This window comes from Hemiscyllium ocellatum, chromosome 23 (assembly GCF_020745735.1).
Source record: "Hemiscyllium ocellatum isolate sHemOce1 chromosome 23, sHemOce1.pat.X.cur, whole genome shotgun sequence".
Classification (NCBI taxonomy): Eukaryota; Metazoa; Chordata; class Chondrichthyes; order Orectolobiformes; family Hemiscylliidae; genus Hemiscyllium; species Hemiscyllium ocellatum.
This window is the reverse complement of record NC_083423.1, coordinates 38,984,017-39,008,720: the sequence shown is the minus strand read 5'-3', so window position 1 is coordinate 39,008,720 and position 24,704 is coordinate 38,984,017. Positions and strand designations below refer to the sequence as shown.

The 24,704-nt window shown below is 40.0% G+C and overlaps 1 protein-coding gene across 3 annotated transcripts in view; it reads right to left on the bottom strand.

The window, feature by feature from the left end:
* bltp3b (bridge-like lipid transfer protein family member 3B) overlaps positions 1–24,704 on the bottom strand; it is a 143,547-nt gene that overhangs the window by 91,849 nt on the left and 26,994 nt on the right. For 2 of the 3 annotated variants that reach the window (XM_060842906.1, XM_060842907.1), the window contains exon 2: positions 8,743–8,905. In XM_060842906.1, coding sequence (XP_060698889.1) covers positions 8,743–8,905 — 163 coding nt within the window. Of the gene's footprint in view, positions 1–8,742; positions 8,906–9,711; positions 9,777–24,704 lie in introns of all 3 variants that reach the window. The other variant, XM_060842909.1, reaches the window with a different exon arrangement.

The window sequence follows — 24,704 nt, the reverse complement described above, 5'->3', positions numbered from 1 at the left end:
CATTGTAGCAGTATGAGAAAACTAGCTTCATTTGGCAGTTGTATTCATTTATGAAGTGAAAATATGCCATGAGGAGGAGATTAGGTTTCATTCCATCAGACATTTCTCACTGACTCCTACAACAATGTAGCATGGTTCCCAAGGCAATAATTTGGGCATTCATGGTGCTGATCAACTTGAACTCAGTTTTCAGTGAATATTGATTCACACAATGGTGATGGGTCAGGATGGCCATAATGTTTCGCTGAAATGCAGATATTTCAAGTCCATTACGATTCTTCTTTGGGACAGAACATTGCTGAAAAAAAAACCCAGCTGCAATGCAAGCTAGAGGAATAGTTTCTAATTTTGCACGTAGGTACTTTATAGCCTTCAGCGCTGATCATTGAATTCAATAACTTCAGAGCATGACCATGGTCCTCTGTTTTGATCAACTCCATGTCTTTTTTGCATAGGTTCGCTCACAGGAAACAATATTTTTGACTGTACACACTTCGCATTTATACCCACTTTGTATCGATATCATACCTTGTGCTCTGGGAATCCTCACAAACTGTTATTTTTGCTCCTCCTTCCCACTGGCATATAAACAATTTCCCAGCTCACTTCAGTTCCCAAGAAGAGTCACTAGATTCAAAACGTCAACTCTATTTGGCTTGCTTCAAGTATAGCAAACCTTCTAAATTTTCCAACACTGCTTTTATTACAGATCTCCAGCATCTGTACTAATTTACTTTTCTTGCTAGCAAACTACTGCTCTGAGGGAAAAGGACAGGGCTTCGCCACTGGTCTGGTGCAAAACATTGTGCTGAACACATTAACAATACACTGAAGAATGCAATATTCAATCTATTTCTGACAGGAAAGTAGGCGAGTACACTGAAATGTTTAAAAAAATTATTGTACTTAACTATTTCGCTTTCACAATGGCTCAGCAAATAGACAAATGACTAGATCAGAGAAATTGATCAAGTGACCACTTCATGCAGAGTTAGTAGGGGTGCAACTACTTGACCTAATGGCTTATTTGGGTGTAGGATCACATCTCAACTTGATCCCTGTTCAGTAGCTCAAGTATATCTAAGCACACTGGTATAACTAAGCTTTAATGTTTTCTCTCACAGCTGAACCTCCTACTAAAATAACCTTCAAGGATTATCACAAACCTAAAATATCAAATTAATGTGTGTTGTGAAAGTGCATTTCATAGAACTAACTGGGAGTCAAGTACAAAACAGAACAGGAAAAAGAACATGCAGTTTGACTTGAATTTATTCACCCTGAGGAGCTCAATGCTTCCACCCAAGCTATGACCTTTTGAATTGAAATTGCTCAACTCACTTGAATGTAATATTAAGCATCTAATTCTATATTTGCTGTATAATCTAAAATAACCACACCTTGCACCAAGAACCAAATTATCTGGTTTGTCCTGTAATACATTACACCGGTTAAGAAATCTATTGTGTTTCATAATAATCAAGACTGGAGGTTCTGACTGACATTGATTACAACGGAGTTAAAAGTGAGAAAACATCTATTTCTATTCAAACTCATGTCATTTGAGAAATTCAAAATAGAACATAACCTGACATGGGTTTTACAAGTATTTCTCCAATTATATGGATCATTTTCCACTAAACCTATTTAATATGTCATGCAGTAATGCTGCTAAGTTAGGAACAGAAGTGGTATCAACCCCAGCCATTGTTGAGAGTCAATTTGGATTATCTTGTACGGAAAAAATATCAAGCTATTTTTCTTTCATAGTTCCAGTAAAATAGGAGAAAGATTATCAGTAGCTGTTCAGCACGTTCCATGCTGAGACGACTGTAGATTTCCTCGTATAATCAAAACTTAATGTAAAGTACATAAATAATTAATTTATGTGTGTGCATACACACGTGTGTCACATCTTTTCAGGAGTTCCTTCAAGAAAAAAAACGGAAGTAGAGGGGTTTAGGGAAGGTATCCCAGAGTTTAGGGCTGAGGCGAGACTATGGATGTCACAGCAATTAAAAACAAAGCCACAATTGGCTCATATGAGCGCTCATTTGAGAGTTGGGGGATTGAAGTTGATTTTAATAATATCACTTTTCTGAAAGAGTATGGGTTATATTTAAAAAAAACAGCATATTTTAAAAGTACAAAAAATGCTCATTTGTATGTCCATTTTCAAATGTACCCCTTCTGCTAACCTTAAGTATGTTATTTTAACTTATAATAAGGTGCAAAGTATTTCAGCTACTGGATCCCTGACATAAAAACCAAATATGGACCCTTTCCCAGTCAGCCATCATCTGTGAAGACGGTAGCAGCTAATATTTTGGGCACACATCTTTCAGAAAACAGGAACATGCTTTGTGGAACATATTTATTTTCAATGTTCTTCAGAATCTATGAGAAGTGGCCCAGAGTTTTCTATTTTTATTCTGTTAGCTTATTTTAATCTCCTAATTCATCATTTATCTAGGCCCTCCATTTCAAATACCAATCTCCAAACAAACCAACAGTTTTCTCCAAGTTCTCCGCGAATCTCACTCATGTTAAATGCAAGTTTATTTCTAATTTTAAAAATTAAATCAAGTTCAGGTAAACAGCAGCGAAGTGAGATTGCAGCAGATAGTCCTTCTGTAGAATCAACACTGACAATCATGACAGGCTAAATTGCAGACAGAAAGTTATATCCTGGCACAGTTATTAATATCATCTTATTGCTCAATTTTTTATAATTTTAAAAAGGGCATACTAATGGTCAAGATCAAAGCAATGGCATTACAAGGATAGGGTATCTACATTTTATCTACACTATCATGTGGCTTTTCAGTGTTGCATATAACGTGAATTATGTTACATAGGTTTTTAGTTAACTAACTCCATGTTGGCATTTCAGCCTCCTTCAAATAATTTATGGGTACATTGGGTTATATAGATGTATTCAGAAAGCTCACAAGCCTCCCTGACTTTTAAGAAGCACTGAATAACTGATACGCAAAGCAAAATAAACCAATTACAATATATTTGAAAATTATATTTGGTTGTTATGCCTACATCACAAAATTATCTAAAGCTTCATGATACTTGGCAACACAAACTTCTGAAAAAACACTATAATTCACTGGATGTATTTCAAAAAAAAGGAATAAATATTAGGAGTCATCGGAATTTTAGCTCGAAATTCTTATTATGTATGTTCAGCAAGTTTATTTCATCATTTGATATCATCTGAAGCAGCACTATACAGGACTTCAAAATTCTGGAAACCTTACTGATACATTTGCAAACAAAAGTTGTATATAAAATTGTTCCACTGATTATACTGATTTAAATAAAAATAAAGATAATGGTATTCTTTCAAAACAATTATTAGTTATTTGGCAACCATTGCTTAGACACAACAGAAAAACAGAACGGGATCCAATATGTCCAAAGTCCACTTAACATTTCATTTCCAAGAATCACACCACTGTGCAGCAATTTAATTCTGAAAGCATTCCAGGTGTGAATTTGGACATTGCCAGGTTTTCAAGTGTTTTCTTTTTTAAAAAAAAAGTGTTGAAATTTCCCAATCCTTTGATGTTGGAGTAGGTACCAGTGAAAACAGGGCAGCCTTATTGGGACAGTTCTGAGGCAAAATCCCACCACTACCAACATTTCCCATGGAGGGGCAGATAGGCAGATTTACCGCCTTACCACTTACCAATTGTAAAGAAGCTGCTGCAAAAAATTTAGAGACTGCAATCACAATGGAATAGGCAGGGCAGAGGATAATTGGAACTGGAATCTGCAAAACCTAAAGGTGGGAACACCGAGAAGAATGGTTGCACTCATGGCTCAATTAACCCACTAAAAGAATTTCCTCTCCAGCTCAAAGAGCATGACCGCTTCTGCCATAAAACTACTACATGTACAGCTGTGACAGCACCATGCAGAGGAGCCCTTGCAGTTTTCCAACCTTTCTCAGAAAGCTTAACAGAGATGCTGTGAGCCTAAGGCAAACACTTTAGACAATACACAATAGCCATTCTGCCCTTCGAGCCTGCACCACCATTCAATGTGATCATGGCTAATCATCCTTAATCAGTATCCTGTTCCTGCCTTATCTCCACAACCCTTGATTCCACTATCCTTGAGAGCTCTATCCAACTCTTTCTTAAATGAATCCAGAGACGGGCCCTCCACTGCCCTCTGGGACAGAGCATTCCACACAGCCACCACTCTCTGGGTGGAAGAAGTTTCTCTTCATCTCTGTCCTAAATGGTCTACCCTGTATTTTTAAGCTGTGTCCTCTGGTTCGGCACTCACCCATCAGCGGAAACATGTTTCCTGCCTCCAAAGTGTCCAATCCTTTAATAATCTTATATGACTCAATCAGATCCCCTCTCAGTCTTCTAAACTCAAGGGTATACAAGCCCAGTCGCTCCAGTCTTTCAGAATAAGGTAGTCCAGCCATTCCAGGAATTGATCTCATGAACCTACGCTGCACTCCCTCAATAGCCAGAATGTCTTTCCTCAAATTTGGACACCAGAACTACACACAATACTCCAGCTGTAGTCTCACCAGGGCCCTGTACAGCTGCAGAAGCACCTCTTTGCTTCTACACTCAATCCCTCTTGTTATGAAGGCCAGCATGCTATTAGCCTTCTTCACTACCTGCTGTATCTGCATGCTTACCTTCATTAACTGGTGTACAAGAACACCCAAATCTCTTTGTACTGCCCTTTACCTAAATTGATTCCATTTAGGTGGTAATCTGCTTACCTGTTCTTGCCACCAAAGTGGATAACCATACATGTATCCACATTAAACTGCATCTGCCATGCATCTGACCACTCACCTAACTTGTCCAAGTCACCCTGTAATCTCCTAACACCCTCCTCACATTTCACTTTGCCACCTAGCTTAGTAACATCAGCAAATTTGCTAATGTTATTACTAATACTATCTTCTATATCATTAATATATATTGTGAAAAGCTGCGGTCCCTGCACTGATCCTGGCGGTATCACACTGGTCACTGCCTGCCATTCCGAAATGGAGCCGTTTATCACTACTGTTTCCTGTCAGCCAACCAACTTTCGATCCAAGTTAGTACTTTGTCCCCAATACCATGCGCCCTTATTTTGCTCACTAACCTCCTATGTGGGACTTTATCAAAAGCTTTCTGAAAGTCCAGGTACACTACATCTACTGGATCTCCCTTCACCATCTTCAGAGTTACATCCGCAAAAAAATTCCAGAAGATTAGTCAAGCATGATTTCCCCTTCATAAATCCATGGCGACTCTGACCTATCCTGTTACTACTGTCCAGATGTGCCGTAATTTCATCCTTTATAATATACCCCAGCATCCATCCCACCACTGAGGTCAGACTAATTGGCCTATAATTTCCTGCTTTCTCTCTCCCACCTTTCTTAAAAAGTGGTACAACATTAGCCACCCTCCAACCAGAAGGAACTGATCCCGAATCTATCAAACTCTGGAAAATAATCATCAATGCATCCACGATTTCTCGAGCCACCTCCTTCAATACCCTGGGATGTAGACCATCAGGCCCCAGGGACTTATCAACCTTCAGACCTAACAGTATCTCCAACACCAATTCCTGGCAAATATAAATTCCCTTAAGTTCAGGTCCTTCAGCCACTGTTACCTCAGGAAAATTGCTTGTGTCTTCCCCAGTGAACACAGATCTGAAGTACCAATTCAATTCTTCTGCCATTTCTTTGTTCCCCGTAATATATTCCCCTGTTTCTGTCTTCAAGGTCCCAAATTTAGTCCTAACCATTTTTTTGCCTTGCACATACCTAAAAAAGTTTTTACTATCCTCCTTTATATTTTTGGCCAGTTTACCTTAGTAGCTCATTTTTTCTCTGCGTATTTCCTTCTTAGTAATCCTCTGTTGTTCTTTAAAAGCTTCCCAGTTCTCCATTTCCCACTTATCTTTGCTATGTTATACTTTTTCTCTTAACTTTATATGTTTCTTAACTTTCCTCGTCAGCCATGGCCAACCATGCCTCCTTCTAGGATCTTTCTTCCTTTTTGGAATGAACCGATCCTGCATCTTCCGCATTATACACAGAAATATCTGCCATTGTTCCTCCACTGTCATGCCTGCTAAGGTATTGCACCATTGAACTTTGGCCAGCTCCTCCCTCATGGCTCCATAGTTCCCTTTATTCAACACAAATATTGTCACTTCCCATTGTACCCTCTCCCTCTCAAATTGAGAATTGAAGCTTACTGTATTATGGTCACTACTTCCCAATGGCTCCTTCACTTCGAGGTCCCTGATCAATTCTGGTTCGTTGCACAATACCAGATCCAGAATTGCCTTCTCCCTGGTTGGCTCCAGCACCAGTTGTTCTAAGAATCCATCTCGGAGGCACTCCACAAAGTCTCTTTCTTGAGGTCCAATACCCTTGTGGGCGGCACGGTGGCACAGTGGTTAGCACTGCTGTCTCATGGCGCCTGACACCCGGGTTCAATTCCCGACTCAGGCGACTGACTGTGTGCTGTTTGCACGTTCTTCCCGTGTCTGCGTGGGTTTCCTCCGGGTACTCCGGTTTCTTCCCACAGTCCAAAGATGTGCGGTTCAGGTGAATTGGTCATGCTAAATTGCCTCTAGTGTTAGGTAAGGGGTAAATGTAGGGTATGGGTGGGTTGCGCTTCGGCGGGTCGGTGTGGACTTGTTGGGCCAAAGGGCCTGTTTCCACACTGTAAGTAATCTAATCTAACCATCCTGATTCTCCCAGTCTACCTGCATGTTGAAATCCCCCATAACAACTGTAGTAACATCTTTGCGACAGGCCAATTTCAGCTCCTGATTCAACTTGCATCCGACATCCAGACTACTGTTTGAGGGCCTGTAGATAACTCCCAAGAGGGTCTTTTTACCCTTAGAATTTCTCAGCTCTATCCATACTGACTCTACATCCCCTGATTCTAGGTCCCCCCCACACAAGGGACTGAATATCATCCCTTACCAACATGGCCACCCCACCCCCTTTGCCCATCAGTCTGTCCTTACAATAGCACGTGTAGCCTTGAATATTCATTTCCCAGACCCTGTCCACTTGAAGCCATGTCTCAGTTATCCTCACAATATCGTATCTGCCACTTTCCAAAAGAGCCTCAAACTCATCCATCTTATTTCTAATGCTTCGTGCATTCACATATAGTATTTTTAATTTGTTACTGCCCTCACCCTTTCTATCAACTCCTATTTCACTCAACCTTACAGCATGATCCCTTTTTGAGTTTTCTGCTTCACTGATAATTGTCTTTCTTGACTTCCCTTGTTCTAACTTTCCCTTCAACTTCCTTCTTAAAACATCCAGTTTGTCCCCTCCCCCCACTACTGGTCCCCAAACTATTAAGGTGCATACGTCTCTCTTGTAAAATTTATGAATTACATTTAGTGGAACTCAAGAGTCTACATTTTTTGGTATAAGGTAAAACAAAAGTGTGAGAAAGGCTGGTTCCAGCCATTAAACGGACCACAAATCTAGGATCAATTGTTCACTTTTGGGAGATTTGATGAATTGCGCTCCATTTGCACACCTTCATGAACAGCTTACAACTTAAGCGCATTCTTTTGGGCACAAGGATACAATATGTAGGTTTTTAAAATAGTATGAATAGGTTTCTAATTTACTAACAAACTGAAAATTTTATAAAAAAAAAAGAAAATAGTGCTGCATATTTTGAAATGTTTTCAATAATTTAAAACTGGGTTACATGCTGGTGAATTCTAACTGTCACTAAAATGCTGTTTTGTGATAAATGCATTTTCATTTGTTTTAATCAAACTGCACCAGGTTTCTTAAATAGTTATAAAATAAATCTATTGAATCTTTCAATTTAAAATAAATTGATTTTTGGAAAAAGCTCTCCTGACTGCACGGTTCACGGCAAATCTACAACATTACATACAAAGGAGTTTGAGCACAAACAAAATTAAAATAGGTAGTACTCAAAAATGAAACAATACATATCCAAAGAAATAGGACAAGATCAGTTTAGGATATCTGATCGGCATGGACGAGTCAGACCAAAGGTTCTGCTTATGCTCCATAACTATGACTGGGAGAAAGTGAGGACTGCAGATGCTGGAGATCAGAGCTGAAAAATGTGTTGCTGGAAAAGTGCAGCAGGTCAGGCAGCATCAAAGGAGCAGGAGAATCGACGTTTCAGGCATAAGCCCTTCTTCAGGAAACTATAACAGTACAAATAACTCTGGTTACATAGTATATCCAACCTAGTGTTTCACGAGGTATCCCCACTTTTAAAAAAGCAATAAAAGTTCAACTAAAAATACGTAAGGCAATAACAGAAATTTTCTTCACCCCTAGACTTGTTTACCAAATGCTAGAAATTCTTTCGGATTCTGGAAAATTAGAGGGGCAAGCTATGGCATCTCTAAACATTTAATTTGCATGATGATCAAGTGAAAGTAATCAGATCAGCCATTGTCTTATCAAATGCTGGAGAAGGCTCACAAGCCAAATGGCCTACTCATGCTTTTAATTTTGATGTTGCAGCATCCTTTAAACTTATTGTCACCATTTTTATGAAACAGAACCTACAAGGGACATACATAGTTTATCACATAGACTTGCTGTGCTTTCAGATTGGTAATGTTCTCATGTCATTTTCATCTCATAGCCACTATTTATTTCTAGTTCCCTTTCCAGTGTAGCATGTGCACTTGTGGAACTGATTCTAATTTGATTCTTACCCGAATTGCAGCTTTGTTGCAGAACACTCTGGTGATGGCCAACCAGGTGGGCAGGTCCAGCATGTTTTGCAATACTTCTTCATCAAGCTCCAAGTTGGTCAGCTGACCTTCACCTTTCAGAGTACTCAAATTAATTTTGTCTGGTGACAGATTCTTGGTGAACCTAAAAAACAGAAAAGGCAGAGATAATACACTGGCTGTCTATTGCACTGATTTTGACTCAATGTTACTACAGCTTTTAATCTTCTTTTCCCTACCAGGTTGATTCCTTGCAATTGCAGAGCTGTAAAAGAAATCATTTTATCAAGAGCTTCCAACTCGCTGATGGGACTCCAGGCCAATGTTCTGAACATTGTACTCATTTTGACAGCTGTGGCAAATTTCACCACAGCAGCTAAGACAATCCATAATCTATTCTAAGTAAAACAACTCATAAGAAACTAAAAATAAGCGAATTTTCCCCATAACCCAATCATAACAGAAAACCAAAAAAAATTCCATGATCCAGACATCCACAAAATAATCAATTTTTCTGTGGCCCAGATCCTATTTGTGCAATAAGTTTTATTGAAATCCAGGCCTCAGTTTGAGATACTTGTATATTGTTCATATAAAAATAGACTAATGAACAAAGGTACTGGAACAGAGAATACAAGATAATAGATGCATAACTTACGCAGTACTCATAATTGGAAACTCTCAAAAATTAGTAAGTAAGTATATTTCAAAATGGAAAATACGCAAGTTTAGGAGAGGCAGGGCATAGTGGTAATGTCCCTAGAATAGTAATTCAGAATCCCAGGCTCATGCTTTCTGAACAGTTTGAATCCCAACATGGCAGATGGTAAAATGTGAATTCAATACAATTTTGAAGTGTAAAGCTGATCTAATGGCAACCATGTAACCATTGTCATAAAAACTCATGCGATTCATGAACATCTTTCAGGAAAAGAAGTTTGCCACCCTTACCTTGTCTATATGACATGTGACCCCAGATCCTCAGCAATGTGGTTGATTCTTAATTGCCCTTTAAGCTATTATGAATTAGAAAGAAATATTAGCCTAACCAATGATACCCACATCCCAAAAACAAATGAACAAAACTTAACTGCCTCAATATTTTTTTACAAAGCAATGAATTAAAACAAACGTTTGAACTTCCAAAAAGAAAATCTGCAATCAGACATTGGAATTAATTTGATTGTCTACAGTTAAGTCTTGTAGTCTTCAAATCCTAATAAAGTGGCAACTTCTACAGAAAAAGTGATCATGACATTACTAATGAAACAAAAGGAAGCAAAAAATTTTACATGTATTGGGAAAAAACATGATGCATGTGAAGAACAGTATCCTTTCCAAAAGTTTAACAGGTGCATGAAAAGAATCTCCTCAAATTTGGCAGGAAAAACTAAGCTTGTATTTTAACTGTAGAATGTTGAAATGAATCAGTGTTTCACATAAAAGTTGGATTTGAAAATAAGAGTGAGAACTTTAAAATCAAAGGAAAAAAGGGAAGAAGATTCCTCTATTCATATGCACATTTGCAGAGAGCAAATGCACAATGGAAGATGCACTTCAGGATACCTGGACACATGAATCTATGCAGGAATTGCCTGGAAAGTTCTAAATTTTCGATGGACAATTTCCACTCTGCCCAGTACCCTGTGTGAATGCCTCCAACTGAGATGAAGAATTGGGTAGATCTGTATGATTTGCCTGAATTGTTAATCTGGAAAATGTTTAACAGTTTCAAACCTGGTAACTTAACCTATCTGCCAAGCACTCACAACCTCTCCTCACCTTCAACTCAACCACATCCCCTGAATGGAATTAACTACCCTAGATCTGATTTAACTGATCATGAACAGAATTCCTATCTATCCAATTCCTACCAACCAACCATTCATTCACATATCCTAAAATAATGGACCTTTCAATACTCACCAGACTATGGAAGCTCATAATTTGAAGAAAGCCAAAGTTCTCGCTTCTCCTGAGTCTACTCCACTGTAATGGAGACCCCAATAAATGCTGAACACGTTTTTGGAAATTCAGAAGAAATGTACAGATACATAAGTGCTGAGCACACAAACTGCTGCCACTCTCAAGATTCAGACAATTAATAACCATTTAATGAAAAGCATTTTTTTTACATCAAACACTTGATAATATCAAGTTGTATACAAATATGCATGCTATGAACTGCATCTGTGAAGAGAAGATCAGAAATTCAAAGCTTTTTATACACAAGTTTCCTGAAGTTATGGTGTTCTAATTTAAAAAGTACGTTGTAAACTATGCTTCAAGGCACGTATTTTATGTTAGAAACTGGACCACTTTGGATTTGTTTCATTAATAGTCTAGTTTTGAAGTGATCTCATTTTCATTTTAGAGAACATGCTTTTCCCTTGAGTGTTGTTTTAGAGTATCTTAAATACACCATTCTTTTATCTTTGATTTTTATCAATCCCATTTTAAACCCAAATGTGCCATTCGCAAATTGCTACGGCAGTTGAAAAATTCAGGTTTTTAATAGACATTTTTCTTAATGATTGCATAGCAGGTCCCACAGGTGGACACAGGTCATTAAGAATAGGATGTTCTTTTTTTATTCTCAGCTTGTCGCATTTTCATGGGCTGGTTTACATCTTCTCTCAGGCAGGGTTGCAAACAAATTCTTCACGACTGGGAATGGAACTACTTTTAGGTGTTTCTTGTAACTGGTGTTATTGAACAGCTGAGCAGGAAAGCAAACTATTTCAGAATCTTAACTTTGGTATGAAAATTATTGAGATTTAAAAATAATCCACAGAACCTGAGGTCATAGATATTCTTTGCATAAAAGGGGAAGAAATCACTTTAAACAAAAGTATCCTCTTAAATATACTTTTACGTTGGATAATTGAGCCAGAGGGCAATTGGTGCAAGCTCCATTTAAATACTTCAGGACATAACCCAGGCCTACGTTAAAAACGCTTTTTCAGTGATGACCTAACTTTAAAAAGGTAGACGTTTGCTGACAATTGTGCAACATTTGTGCCAGTTGCAACTCTTCAAATATTGAATCAGTTGAGGCCAGCATGTAGCAAGGCCAGGACAATACTCAGGCCTGGGCTGATAAATGGCAAGTAACATGCATACCACCCAAGTGTTGGTCAACAATCATTTCCAGCAATAGACCATCTTAAAAGCTCCCCTTGATATTTCATACCACTGCCATCTCAGAATCTCCTATCAAGATCCTGGCCTCACTGCTGACTCGGAACTTAACTGGGTTGTCATGATGATAGAAAATATGGACCACTAATCTTAGAATTTTATTAGCTGTTTTAGTACTAGAGAATTCCAGCGTCATAAAATTATAAAAATGTACAGCACGGAACAGACCCTTCAGTCTAATTCATTCATGCCGACCATATATCCTAAATAAACTTAGTCCCACTTTTCAGCATGTGGCCTATATCCCGCTAAACCCTTCCTATTCATATACCCATCCAGATGCCTTGTACTAGCCTCCATCACTTCCTCTGGTTGCTTAGTCCATACATGCACCGCCCTCTACAAGAAAGAGTTGCCCCTCAGGTCCCTTTTAAATCTTTCCCCCTCACCCTAAACCAATGTTCTTAGTTCTGGAATCCCCCAACCAAGGGAAAATACCTTGTCTATTTATTCTATGTTCTTCATGATTTTATAAACCTTTAGCCTCCAAAACTCCAAAGAACACCAGCCTCTCCCTATTGCTTAACTCCTAGCAACACTTTTGTAAATCTTTTCTGAACCTTTTCAAGGTTCTGCGGACATGGGCGAGACTCTCGGATGGTTTGTTGCCTCCTGGGTGCCAGGGTCCGAGACGTCTCGGACCGTGTCTTCAGAATCCTTAAGGGGGAGGGTGTGCAGCCAGAAGTCGTGGTACACATTGGCACCAATGACATAGGTAGGAAGAGGGGTGGGGAGGTCATTCAAGAGCTCAGGGATTTAGGCTGGAAGCTAAAAGCTAGGACAGACAGAGTCGTCATCTCTGGGTTGTTGCCGGTGCCACGTGACAGTGAGGCAAGGAATAGGGAGAGAGTGCACTTGAACACGTGGCTGCAAGGATGGTGTAGGAGGGAGGGCTTCAGGTATTTGGACAATTGGACTGCATTCTGGGGAAGGTGGGACCTGTACAAACAGGACAGGTTGCACCTGAACCAGAAGGGCACCAATATCCTGGGGGGTAGGTTTGCTAGCACTCTTTCGGGGGGGGGGGGGGGGTATAAACTAATTTGGCAGGGGGATGGGATCTGGACTTGTAGTCCAGCAAGTAAGCTAGCTGTTTGTCAGGATGTCCAAGAATGTAGGGAGGCTGTGGAGAAGGTAGCACTGACAGGGAATACTTGCGGACACAGATGGGCTCAAGTGCGTATACTTCAATGCAAGGAGTATCAGAAATAAGGTGGGTGAACTTAAGGCGTGGATTGGTACTTGGGACTACGATGTTGTGGCCATCACGGAAACGTGGATAGATGAGGGACAGGAATGGTTGTTGGAGGTTCCTGGTTACAGATGTTTCAGTAAGATTAGGGAGGGTGGTAAAAAAGGAGGGGGGGTGGCATTGCTAATTAGAAATGGTATAACGGCTGCAGAAAGGAAGTTTGAGGGGGATCTGCCTTTGGAGGTAGTATGGGCTGAAGTCAGAAATAGGGAAGGTGCAGTCACCTTGTTGGGTGTTTACTATAGGCCCCCCAATAGCAGCAGAGATGTGGAGAAACAGATTGGGAAACAGATTTTGGAAAGGTGCAGAAGCCACAGGGTCGTAGTCATGGGCGACTTCAACTTCCTAAATATTGATTGGAAGCTCTTTAGATCAAGTAGATTGGATGGGGCGGTGTTTGCGCAGTGTGTCCAGGAAGCTTTTCTAACTCAGTATGTAGATTATCCAACCAGAGGGGAGGCCATATTGGATTTGGTACTCGGTAATGAACCGGGACAAGTGATGGGCTTGTTAGTGGGTGAACATTTTGGTGATGGTGACCACAATTCTGTGACTTTCACCTTGGTTATGGAGAGAGATAGGTGCGCACAACAGGGTGGATTTTACAATTGGGGGAAGGGAAATTACGATGCTGTAAGACAGGATTTGAGCAGCATAAGTTGGGAGCATAGGCTGTCAGGGAAGGATGTGGTGGAAATGTGGAACTTTTTCAAGGAGCAGATACAACGTGTCCTTGATATGTATGTACCTATCAGGCAGGAAAGAAATGGTCATGTGAGGGAGCCTTGGTTGACGAGGGAGGTTGAATGTCTAGTAAAGAGGAAGAAGGAGGCTTACATAAGGTTGAGGAATTAGGGTTCAGACAGAGCAGTGGAGGGATACAGGATAGCCAGAAGGGACCTGAAGAAAGGGATTAGGAGAGCTAAGAGAGGGCATGAAAAATCCTTGGCGGATAGGATCAAGGATAACCCCAAGGCATTTTATGCGTATGTGAGAAACATGAGAATGACGAGAACGAGGGTAGGTCCGATCAAGGACAGTAGTGGGAGATTGTGTATTGAGTCGGAAGAGATAGGAGAGGTCTTGAATGAGTACTTTTCTTCAGTATTTACGAACGAGAGGGACCGTATTGTTGAAGAGGAGAGTGCGAAACGGACTGGTAAGTTAGAAGAGATACTTGTTAGGAAGGAAGATGTGTTGGACATTTTGAACAACTTGAGGATAGACAAGTCCCCCGGGCCTGACGGGATATATCCTAGGATTATGTGGGAAGCAAGAGAGGAAATTGCAGTACCGTTGGCAATGATCTTTTCATCTTCACTGTCAACGGGGGTGGTACCAGGGGACTGGAGAGTAGCGAATGTTGTGCCCCTGTTCAAAAAAGGGAATAGGGATAACCCCGGGAATTACAGGCCAGTTAGTCTTACTCCGGTGGTAGGCAAAGTAATGGAAAGGGTACTGAGGGATAGGATTTATGGGTATCTGGAAAGACACTGCTTGATTAGGGACAGCCAGCACGGATTTGTGAGGGGTAGGTCTTGCCTTACAAGTCTTATTGAATTCTTTGAGGAGGTGACCAAGCATGTGGATGAGGGTAGAGCAGTGGATGTAGTGTACATGGATTTTAGTAAGGCATTTGATAAGGTTCCCCATGGTAGGCTTATGCGGAAAGTCAGGAGGCATGGGATTGAGGGAAATTTGGCCAATTGGATAGAAAACTGGCTAACCGGTCGAAATCAGAGAGCGGTGGTAGATGGTAAATATTCAGCCTGGAGCCCAGTTACAAGTGAAGTTCCACAGGGATCAGTTCTGGGTCCTCTGCTGTTTGTAATTTTTATTAATGACTTGGATGAGGGAGTCGAAGGGTGGGTCAGTAAATTTGCAGATGATACGAAGATTGGTGGAGTTGTGGACAGTGAGGAGGGCTGTTGTCAGCTGCAAAAGGGACTTAGATATGATGCAGAGCTGGGCTGAGGAGTGGCAGATGGAGTTCAACCCTGCCAAGTGTGAGGTTGTCCATTTTGGAAGAACAAATAAGAATGCGGAATACAGGGTTAACGGTAGGGTTCTTAGTCAGGTGGAGGAACAGAGGGATCTTGGGGGTCTATGTACATAGATCTTTGAAAGTTGCCACTCAGGTGGATAGAGCTTGTAAGAAGGCCTATGGTGTATTAGCGTTCATTAGCAGAGGGATTGAATTCAAGAGTCGTGAAGTGATGTTGCAGCTGTACAGGACTTTGGTTAGGCCACATTTGGAGTACCGTGTGCAGTTCTGGTCGCCTCACTTTAGGAAAGATGTGGAAGCTTTGGAGAGGGTGCAGAGAAGATTTACCAGGATGTTGCCTGGAATGGAGAATAGGTCGTACGAGGATAGGTTGAGAGTTCTCGGCCTTTTCTCGTTGGAACGGCGAAGGATGAGGGGTGACTTGATAGAGCTTTATAAGATGATCAGAGGAATAGATAGAGTAGACAGTCAGAAACTTTTACCCGGGTACAACAGAGTGTTACAAGGGGACATAAATTTAAGGTGAAGGGTGGAAGGTATAGGGGAGATGTCAGGGGTGGGTTCTTTACCCAGAGTGTGGTGGGGGCATGGAATGCGCTGCCCGTGGGAGTGGTAGAGTCAGAATCATTGGCGACCTTTAAGCGGCAATTGGATAGGTACATGGATGGGTGCTTAATCTAGGATAGTTGTTCGGCACAACATCGTGGGCCGAAGGGCCTGTTCTGTGCTGTATTGTTCTATGTTCTAAGTTTCACAACATTCTTCCTATAGGAGTGACATCAGACCTACACACAATATTCCAAAACTGGCCTAACCAATGTCCTGTACGGCCATAAATGACTGCCCCAATCCCACCCACCCATCCACCCCCCCCCCCGACCTTGTTCTCTGCTTTGTTCCTGCCCACCCTGACTGCTTAACTTGCTTCTTTTCCCAACTGTACTATTTTCAGACTGATCTTTTTTCCTCACTATCTTCAAGTCCCATCCCTGCTAGCTTACTAGTTTAAAACCTCCTGAGCAGCTCTAGAAAAGTTCCCGTCAGTAAATTAGTCCCCTTCCGATTCAGGTGCAATCTGTCCTTCTTACATAAGTCCCTTCTACCCCAGAAAAGATTCCCATGATCCAAAAATGTGAACCCTTCTCCCTTGCACCAGCTCCTCAGCCATGCATTCATTTCCTCTATCCTCCTGTTCTTTCCTCCCTTGGCTCACAGCAGGAGGAATGCAGATATTATTACCCTTGAGGACCTCCTTTTTAAATTCCTGCCTAACTTCCCATATTTTCCATCCAGAATCTCATCCTTCTTCCTTCCTATGTCATTAGTTCCAATGTGTAAAATGACCTCCTGCTGACCCCTCTCCCTTTGAGAATATTCTGCACACCACGATATCCTTGATCATGACACCACGGAGGCAACACACCATTCTGATTTCTCACTGTTGGCCACAGAAACATCTGTTTGTGCCCCTGACTACAGTGCCCCATCACAATTGATCGTTTGGAACCTGACATACCCCTCATTTCATTAGAGCCAGCCAGAAGCTTGGCTGTTTGTGCTACATTCCCCTAAGAGTCCATCACCTCCTACATTTTCCAAAACTGTGTACGTGTTTGAGATACGGATAGCCACAGGAGATTCCTGCCTCCCTCTCATACCTTTCCTGGCAGTAACCCACCTACCTGACTGTATCTGCGATTTTTTTTCTCCATTTCTTTAACTGCCATCTACCACACTCCCTAGCACCTGTAAATTCCTCATTATCTCTAACTGCCACTTGAACCAATCCATGTGATCTAATAGGATTTGCAACCAAGCACTCTTAGGGCAGACATAATCATCAATAACAATAGGGAAAGTTTCCCTAATCTCCACATCCAACAGAAAGAGCACATCACTCTACTGTAGGCCATCTTTGCCTCTTAATTTACAGACCCAGAAAATAGCAGTCTTACTGCTCAAAGAAACACTGCTCCAGGCTAACTTAGCACCCATGTTTGATATTTTTAAAATGTAATCAAGAGACAGATCTCAATAAAACATATGATCCAAAAAGAATCCACTTTCCTCATGGTTGTAGATTTACAACAAAAAAAAGGAACAGTAAAGTTATACACTTAGCTGCTCACTGGCTCAGAGTCGACCCACACAGGCCCCTCCAAGGTCAAGTGTGAAGTTTGTTGCTTGTTAAACTTTTTCTTTTACACACTCCAATGTGCAGAGATACTTAATCTCAAACAGCAACGGCACTGGTTGTGCAATGTATCAAAACAGCAGTGAAGGTTTCATTCTCATGTGAATCACTGACAACGTAGTCTCCACCTTTGTCAAAAAGATAGAAAAGGATTTTTAAAAAGGGACCAAAATACTGACTTAAAATGGCCAGAGGGCTCACCTCACCAACACAAGCTAGCCAAATTTGATAAAACTGACGTGGATTTGACCAAAGGCAGGGTGAGCCCAATGGCAATTCTGACATTTCCCGTAGGAATCATGGAAATGTCCTCATCTCTCATGCGTTTTGCAGTATGAGAATCTTCACATGTTGGAAATGAAACATCAACTGCCATTACCAAAAGAGTTGGAATTAACAATATAAAAAACTGAGCAAAGGCTTAAGGGGGGTCTCCTTCCCCCAGTAGGAAAAGGGTATAGTTGACAGTGCTAACTGGAAAGAAGCAGAGGACTTAGATCTATAAATATAACTGCAACATTTGTAACTGCAATCAAAAAATCCAAATCAACCTTAACCTCAGGTTAAAACCTTATATTCAAAAGACACCTAAAAGCATTTTAAGTGTATATTCTTTCATCTTCCTTAGTATTGGTGTAAGCACATAAGGGGTGGGCAGGTGAGAGAGGTGATGACTGGTGATGTTCAATTTATTATTCAAAACCAGACTGCTTTATTTCTTTTTTTTTAATTTTTTTTCTCTGGATTAGCAGGTAATAAATATGTTCTTTCTATAACTCAAGAAAACATGAACATGGACTCTTGATGCTTACAGAAAAAAGTTACAACATTTTATCTGGACAAACTTGCCTTGTGCCGACTAAGGCTGCTGAACAGAAGGCAACTGTTTTCACTCATCTAGTTGTAGAAATATTGTTACAAAACAAAAAGCGTCAGATAATTGAGAATTCATCTCTTAACTGTACACAGCATTATAGTCCTGACTTGTGTCTATCCTCTCCACTTGCCTCGTGGAGTACCATTCAGAAAGCTTTGACACCATCCTGGATAAAGCAGCCTGCTTGATTGGTGCACATTCATCATTTTAAAAATCCACTCCCTTCACCACCAGGATGCAGTAGCATTAAGTATGAACCACCTGTAAGATGCACAGCAGCAGCTGCCACACTTCTTTCCAAAGCACATGCAACCCACAATCTCTACTATATAGAACAACAACAGTGGGTTTATAGGAACACAGTCATCTCCAACTTCCCCTCTGAGCCACAAAGCACCCAGACTTGGAACCATAAACAATTGCTGTCACTGTGTCAAAAGCCTAGAACTTAGACAATACTGTTGATATTTCATCACTACATGGATTGTAACAGTTCAAGGAACCACTCACTAATCGCCTTCTATAGGAAAATTAAGAGTTCAAAATTGTAATCTTTCCAGCAACACTGAAATCCCACTGTTAATTACAAAATTAAAATCAGAATCTAGTTATTTTCATGGTTCAGATGGAGATTCACAATGTACTAACTGAAAATTGACAGATACTTGTTAAAAGGCAATACCTGTCTATAACTCAAAGCTCTGATGCAAGTCACTGTCAAAGTATTTAAAAGGGCTTGTATTATTGCACATGAATTTTTAGTTATCAAATGTTAATGATTTTGCATAAATCTGCTAAGACTTTCAAGATTAGAACAAATTAGTGGAGGTAGTAGAAATACAATGTGCTGCAAGCAAAATTAAACTGAAGTCAATTTGCCTAAACCAATGCAAGAACAGAAGCATCTTTGTTTGAAACCACAAGCAACATTTTATTAGATTTATTTTCCTGCTTTATTCTGTGCAGAAATGAAATTCACCTTTGGCACCCAATAGCTATTCAACTAAAGAAAATTAATCAATCATTCTTTTTAAAAAAAATCAAACATTACCAGTTTGCTTGCACAGTTCAACTGTGGACTCAAAATTGGCAGAGAATAAACCACATATTCAGGTTTTTAGCTAGTACCTATCATAATGTCTCAGTCCAGTGAACCAATGAGAATCAATGATTATTTACATAGTACTGATAACATTTCAAGCCAACCTTTAAACCTTTTTTTATTTACCTACTGGAACCCAAGTTTAATCTAAATTTGTTGTTTCCAATGTGGCCAGTGGTAAGATAGCACTACATTCAAACAGGTGGGAACAGAATCAAGATGTATTTCTTGCTTTTTCTCTGACATGTAGCAGTGTTCACATTGTACACAACATTTCACACAAGTTAAATCTTTGAAGATGGTTTGTGAATTCAAATTAGCTCAATGGAAATTAACATTTTATGGTACAACACCAGATGGTATTATTTTCAATTAAGTCCTATCGCCACTCCACAGCACTATTGTCCAAACTGGTCAGCAAGTAACAAGATATTAAACTGCTGTCACTAATGGCAATCAGTAGAAAAAAACCTGGTAGAACAGTGAATATGGGAAAATCGTGAACCAAGGTTCTAGCAAAACCTGTAAAGTAGAAATATGAACATTCACTTTTAGTGCTTATGCCTGCCAATGCCAGTAATTACTTAAATCAGTTGCTTTCGGTTTTGATCAAAGATCTTCATGACCTGATAATTGCCAACTATCACCTGACCACTCGACTGAAAAGGAAAATAAACTTAATTGGCATTCAGTTACTTCTTCTAAATGTCCAACTAAAATTAAGAGGAGCACTGTGCAGCTTTATTATCTCCATTGATGTTCTACTGTTTTAGCTATGTAATTCAACATCCTATTGACGATTGGCTATGTATTGTGGCACTTGTTCAGCTTTATCCTTGGCTAGTTCAACACTTCATAAAATGTGTTGTCTATTTTCCTTCTTACATGAAGTATTTTGCGTATCTATTAAATTCCACTTTTTTATTTTGCCAATATGCATACATTTTCCAACTGATCCTTTAACTTTGAGCTGTCTCATCCTATTGCACAGATTCCACACCCACAGTTCTTTCAGCAACTCCTGGATGCAAGCCAACTGAACCAGGCAAATTTCTCTTGTGAGCAAAGCCAGCCCTCCCACTACTTTCTCTTAATTTTCACCTTACCCATTGCTTTTACCATCTGTGCTTCTACCAACATTGTGTCAGATTATTCTTCCAAGTAAATACCAATACAAAACTCAAATAAACAATGCTAGCCTTGTCTTATATCTCTGAAGTATTTATGACCTCCAATGCCCACTCCATCTCCTATTACCTGCTTCCTATTTACGTGCCAGTGGAAGACTTCAACTTCTAATTGGCTCTCATTGTATACTCATTCTTTTTCTTTGCTCTCAACCTCACTTCTTAACATTATACTCAATTTAGCTCTAACCTACCTGATTCCCCTATCTTTCACTATTGATGGAATAGATATTGCTTGTGCCTAAAGCCTGACTTCCTTAAAGATCATCCATTGTTCCACTGTAGTGTATCCTGTCAGTGAATGGTTCAGTTTTACCCTGCCTACCTAGATTCCTTTTTCTCAAGGATTTGTTATCTTCCAATGTTGATGTGGTTCCTTGTATCCCTCTATTGCTGATCTAAACCTTGCATTAGGGTGTCCCGTCAGTTATTTGGTCCACTTGACCCACATCATTTCCCATCTCCTGATAGAATGGTCATACTCATGTTGCTTCTTAATTTTTCCAAAACATTTTTGTCCTTGTCCTCTCAAGCAAACACCTTATTTCTAAGGTTTTTCCCTAATCACTACAACCACCCATCTCCATGTTTTATCCTCTCTACCTTTCAAGATGCTTTTGATGTTCTTCTATACTAAATATCCATTTCTCACCATTTTTGAGCTACTATGCTGCATGAATAACTAATGGGTCTCAAGGAATAATTAAATTTTGCTAGATTAAACCACAATCCTTTGCTATTTGAAGACTTATTTCAAATACATATTTTATTCAAGCCTGCAATTCCCTCCACAGTAGTTAGGAACAACAAATTTCCTCCTAGTTAATCTCAGTCATCAAAATAATGCAAGGAGCTAGCACCTCATGATTAATCCACAAGTCCAGTTTCTCTCATTTTCACACCTTATGCGCATGACTGAGTTGCTCCTGTTGAGCAAGAGGATGGCAATAGTACAGAAACATCATGACGGAGGGATATTAGGGATTCTAATAGCAGAAAGAATAAAAACTCAGTGAAGAATCAAACTGTGTCAGTGATGGGGTCACTTAAGACTTGGCTGTAACATGATTTCCTTAAAAGATAAAAGAATATTGTGTCATGCGTACAAATATAGTTTCAGCACATGAAATATTGGCATAAAATAAAGTTTAAAAGTGAAAAGTCAAAGAAATTAGCAGTTCTATGCCATCTGTAATTGAAGAAAACTAAAGAAAAACATTTGAATATAAATCAAAGAGTAAAAGGCTTCATATGTACATGACAGGGAGCAAAAAAATCTTGGCTTAAATGAAGGACCTCTTATTGATTTAGTTATGTAAGAGCTCAGACAACAATTACGTGATGGAAACTCTTTGCTTGTTAACATATTGTATGTGCAGAACAAACCGTCACTTTGGAAATGCACACCTACGGATACTATCAGATATCCACCAATTCAGAGGACTGCTACCAGCACAGCACCAGAATTGAGTGCAAAGGTACCACAGGTGCTCATGCTGCCTTGCACAAGGTCAAGATCATCAAAATCAACCTTCACTGGAATAATTTAGTTCTACAACCGCTGCTAGAGTACAACGTAAATGACGTGGTTTCTAAACTAACAGATCAAGAGCACCCCAAGATGCAATATTCTTTATGAAGCATTTTTTTTTAAATGCAGGTGATGTAAAAAAGCTTAATTATGCCACTTCTTCCACAACTACTAAACTAAATACAGAAGAACTTAGTTGAATGGTTCTCTCTAATTGAGGTCACCATCTGTCAAGTGCTTCACCGTCCCATCACCTAATCCAGTACACAGCAAAAAACACAGCCTAAAACACATGCATTGCACAACAGAACAGCTCAAGCAGAAGGCAACAAGGAAAAAGGAGGAAAAGTAGGTTATCAACTCCATCTGGTCTGCTGCTTCATTCAATAACATAATGTGAACCTTTACATCAACTACTTTCCAATTCCATCTCCCTACCCCTCAATTCTGGAGATAAAAAGGTAATTATCTCAGCATCAAATGCACTCAATGACTGAACATCCTCACTGCTCTAAGTGGACAATTTCAAAAAGTTACAATACACAGAATGAAAAAATTACCCATCTCAGTCCAAAGTGGCCAATTTTTTTAATCGTAAATTATGATCCCGAGTTTAGGGGGCATAGCTTTGAATTAAGGGGAGATAGTATAGGACAGATGTTAGGGGTAGATTCTTTACTCAGCGAATTGAGTGTTCATGGAATGCCCTGCCAGTAGCAGTGGTGGACTCTCCCTCTTTAATGGTCATTTAAATGGGCATTGGATAGGTATATGGAGGATAGTGGGCTAGTGTAGGTTAGGTGGGCTTGGGTCGGTGCAACATCAAGGGCCAAACGGCCTGTAGTGCGCTGTATTTTGCTATGTTCTATGTTCTAGATTATGCACCCAATAGAAATAAATTTTCAATATCTTCACTTTCAAACACTTCAAGAATTTTATATTTCTATGTAATTACCTTTAATTCTTCTGCATTAGAGAATTTTGGCCAATTCTAGATATTTTTAAAATCACCCTGTTCAAAGATGCTATTGTACATGTCTGGCACAAGTGGGACTTGAACCCAGGTAGCCTGAGCCAGAGGCAGGGACACTGCTATTGTGCCACAACAGCCCCTTTTGGCCCAATCTATTCAGTCTCTCCTAACTGCACCTAGTTGCACTCTGGGGAATCAGTGAATCTTGGGATCCTTTTTCAATTTTCTCTAGTACAGGTATTTCCCCCACTTGGATAATGAAGGCCAACAGTTGAATTCTTTACTCCGAGGCTTTAGGAAGCCAAAAATAGTTCATTTGCCAGATTCTGGTGGCTTGAGAACAAATGCCGGCAGTTAGCATACAAGGTAGTTAGCCTTGTTAACAAATCAGCTGAGTTTAACTTTTTTGAAAAAATACCTTTTTTAAAGGCAGCAAGTGCAACTGGTTTGGCTTTGTGAATTTAGCCAATACAGTTAGATGTGTAGGTAACCTTGGGCGGCACGGTGGCTCAGTGATTAGTGCTGTTGCCTCACAGCGGCAGAGACCTAGGCTCGATCCCACCCTCAGGCAGCTGTCTGCATGAAGTTTGTTATGTTCTCCCCACGTCTGCAGAGATTGCCTCCAGTTTCCTTGTACAGCCCAAAAGATGTGCAAGTCAGGTGGATTGACCATGGGAAATGCAGGATTGCAGGGATAAGATTGGTGGGGGGTGGGGGTGGGGGTGCGTGCATACATTAGGGTAGGATGCCCTTCAGAAGGTGGGTGTGCATTCAACTGGCCAAATGGCCTGACTCCACACTCTAAAGGATTCTATGATTTTAGATAAATTTTATGTTTATTTGCAGATGCTTATAAAGCCATTATCTGGAAGGAGTTTAACTCTTCCAATGCTTCTTGATCCTGAATTTTCCCAGAACAGCTGCAAATCAGAGTTGACACATGCAGTTGGCTCGTGTTCTCAGGTTTTCTTAAAATTCAGAACATTGGAACATTTAAAAACAAGCTTTTTCAAATCAGTTGTCATTTAGTTTATTGAATTTACCTTCACTATAGATTTTGCCTTGTTGAATTTCAGTTCTGAGCAATTTCAGATATGCTTTTGAGTGTGCCCCTTACCAGATAGAAATAATTTAAATAGCATTGTAGTCAACACAATGGTGGGCCAAAGAACCAGTTCCTCTGCTGTACTGTTCTATGTTTTAAGTACAGGCTGGGTAAATGGTGGATGGAATCAGTCTTTAAGGTGACGTGCAGAATGCTGTTCAAATGTGATCATTTGTTCTTCATGGTGTCAAGCTTCTTGAATGCTGTTGGAACTGCACTGATCCAAGTAACTAAAGAATACAATCACCAATTTTGAACAAAGCAGGCACTTTTCATCTTGGCAAAGCTTGTCCCTAAATCATTCAGCCAATTTTTTTTCCAAAGGCTAAGGGACTGGCCAAATCACAGCTCAATTAATCGATTAACATTTGTTAGATTAATTCTAGTGGTGAGAAAACACATGCCACATCATACAAAAATGTAGTGCTAATCAATTCAAGTGATACACAACCATTTTTGGTGTTCAACTAATAATTTCACTATACAGTTATGACAATGTACGTTGTTTCAATATTCA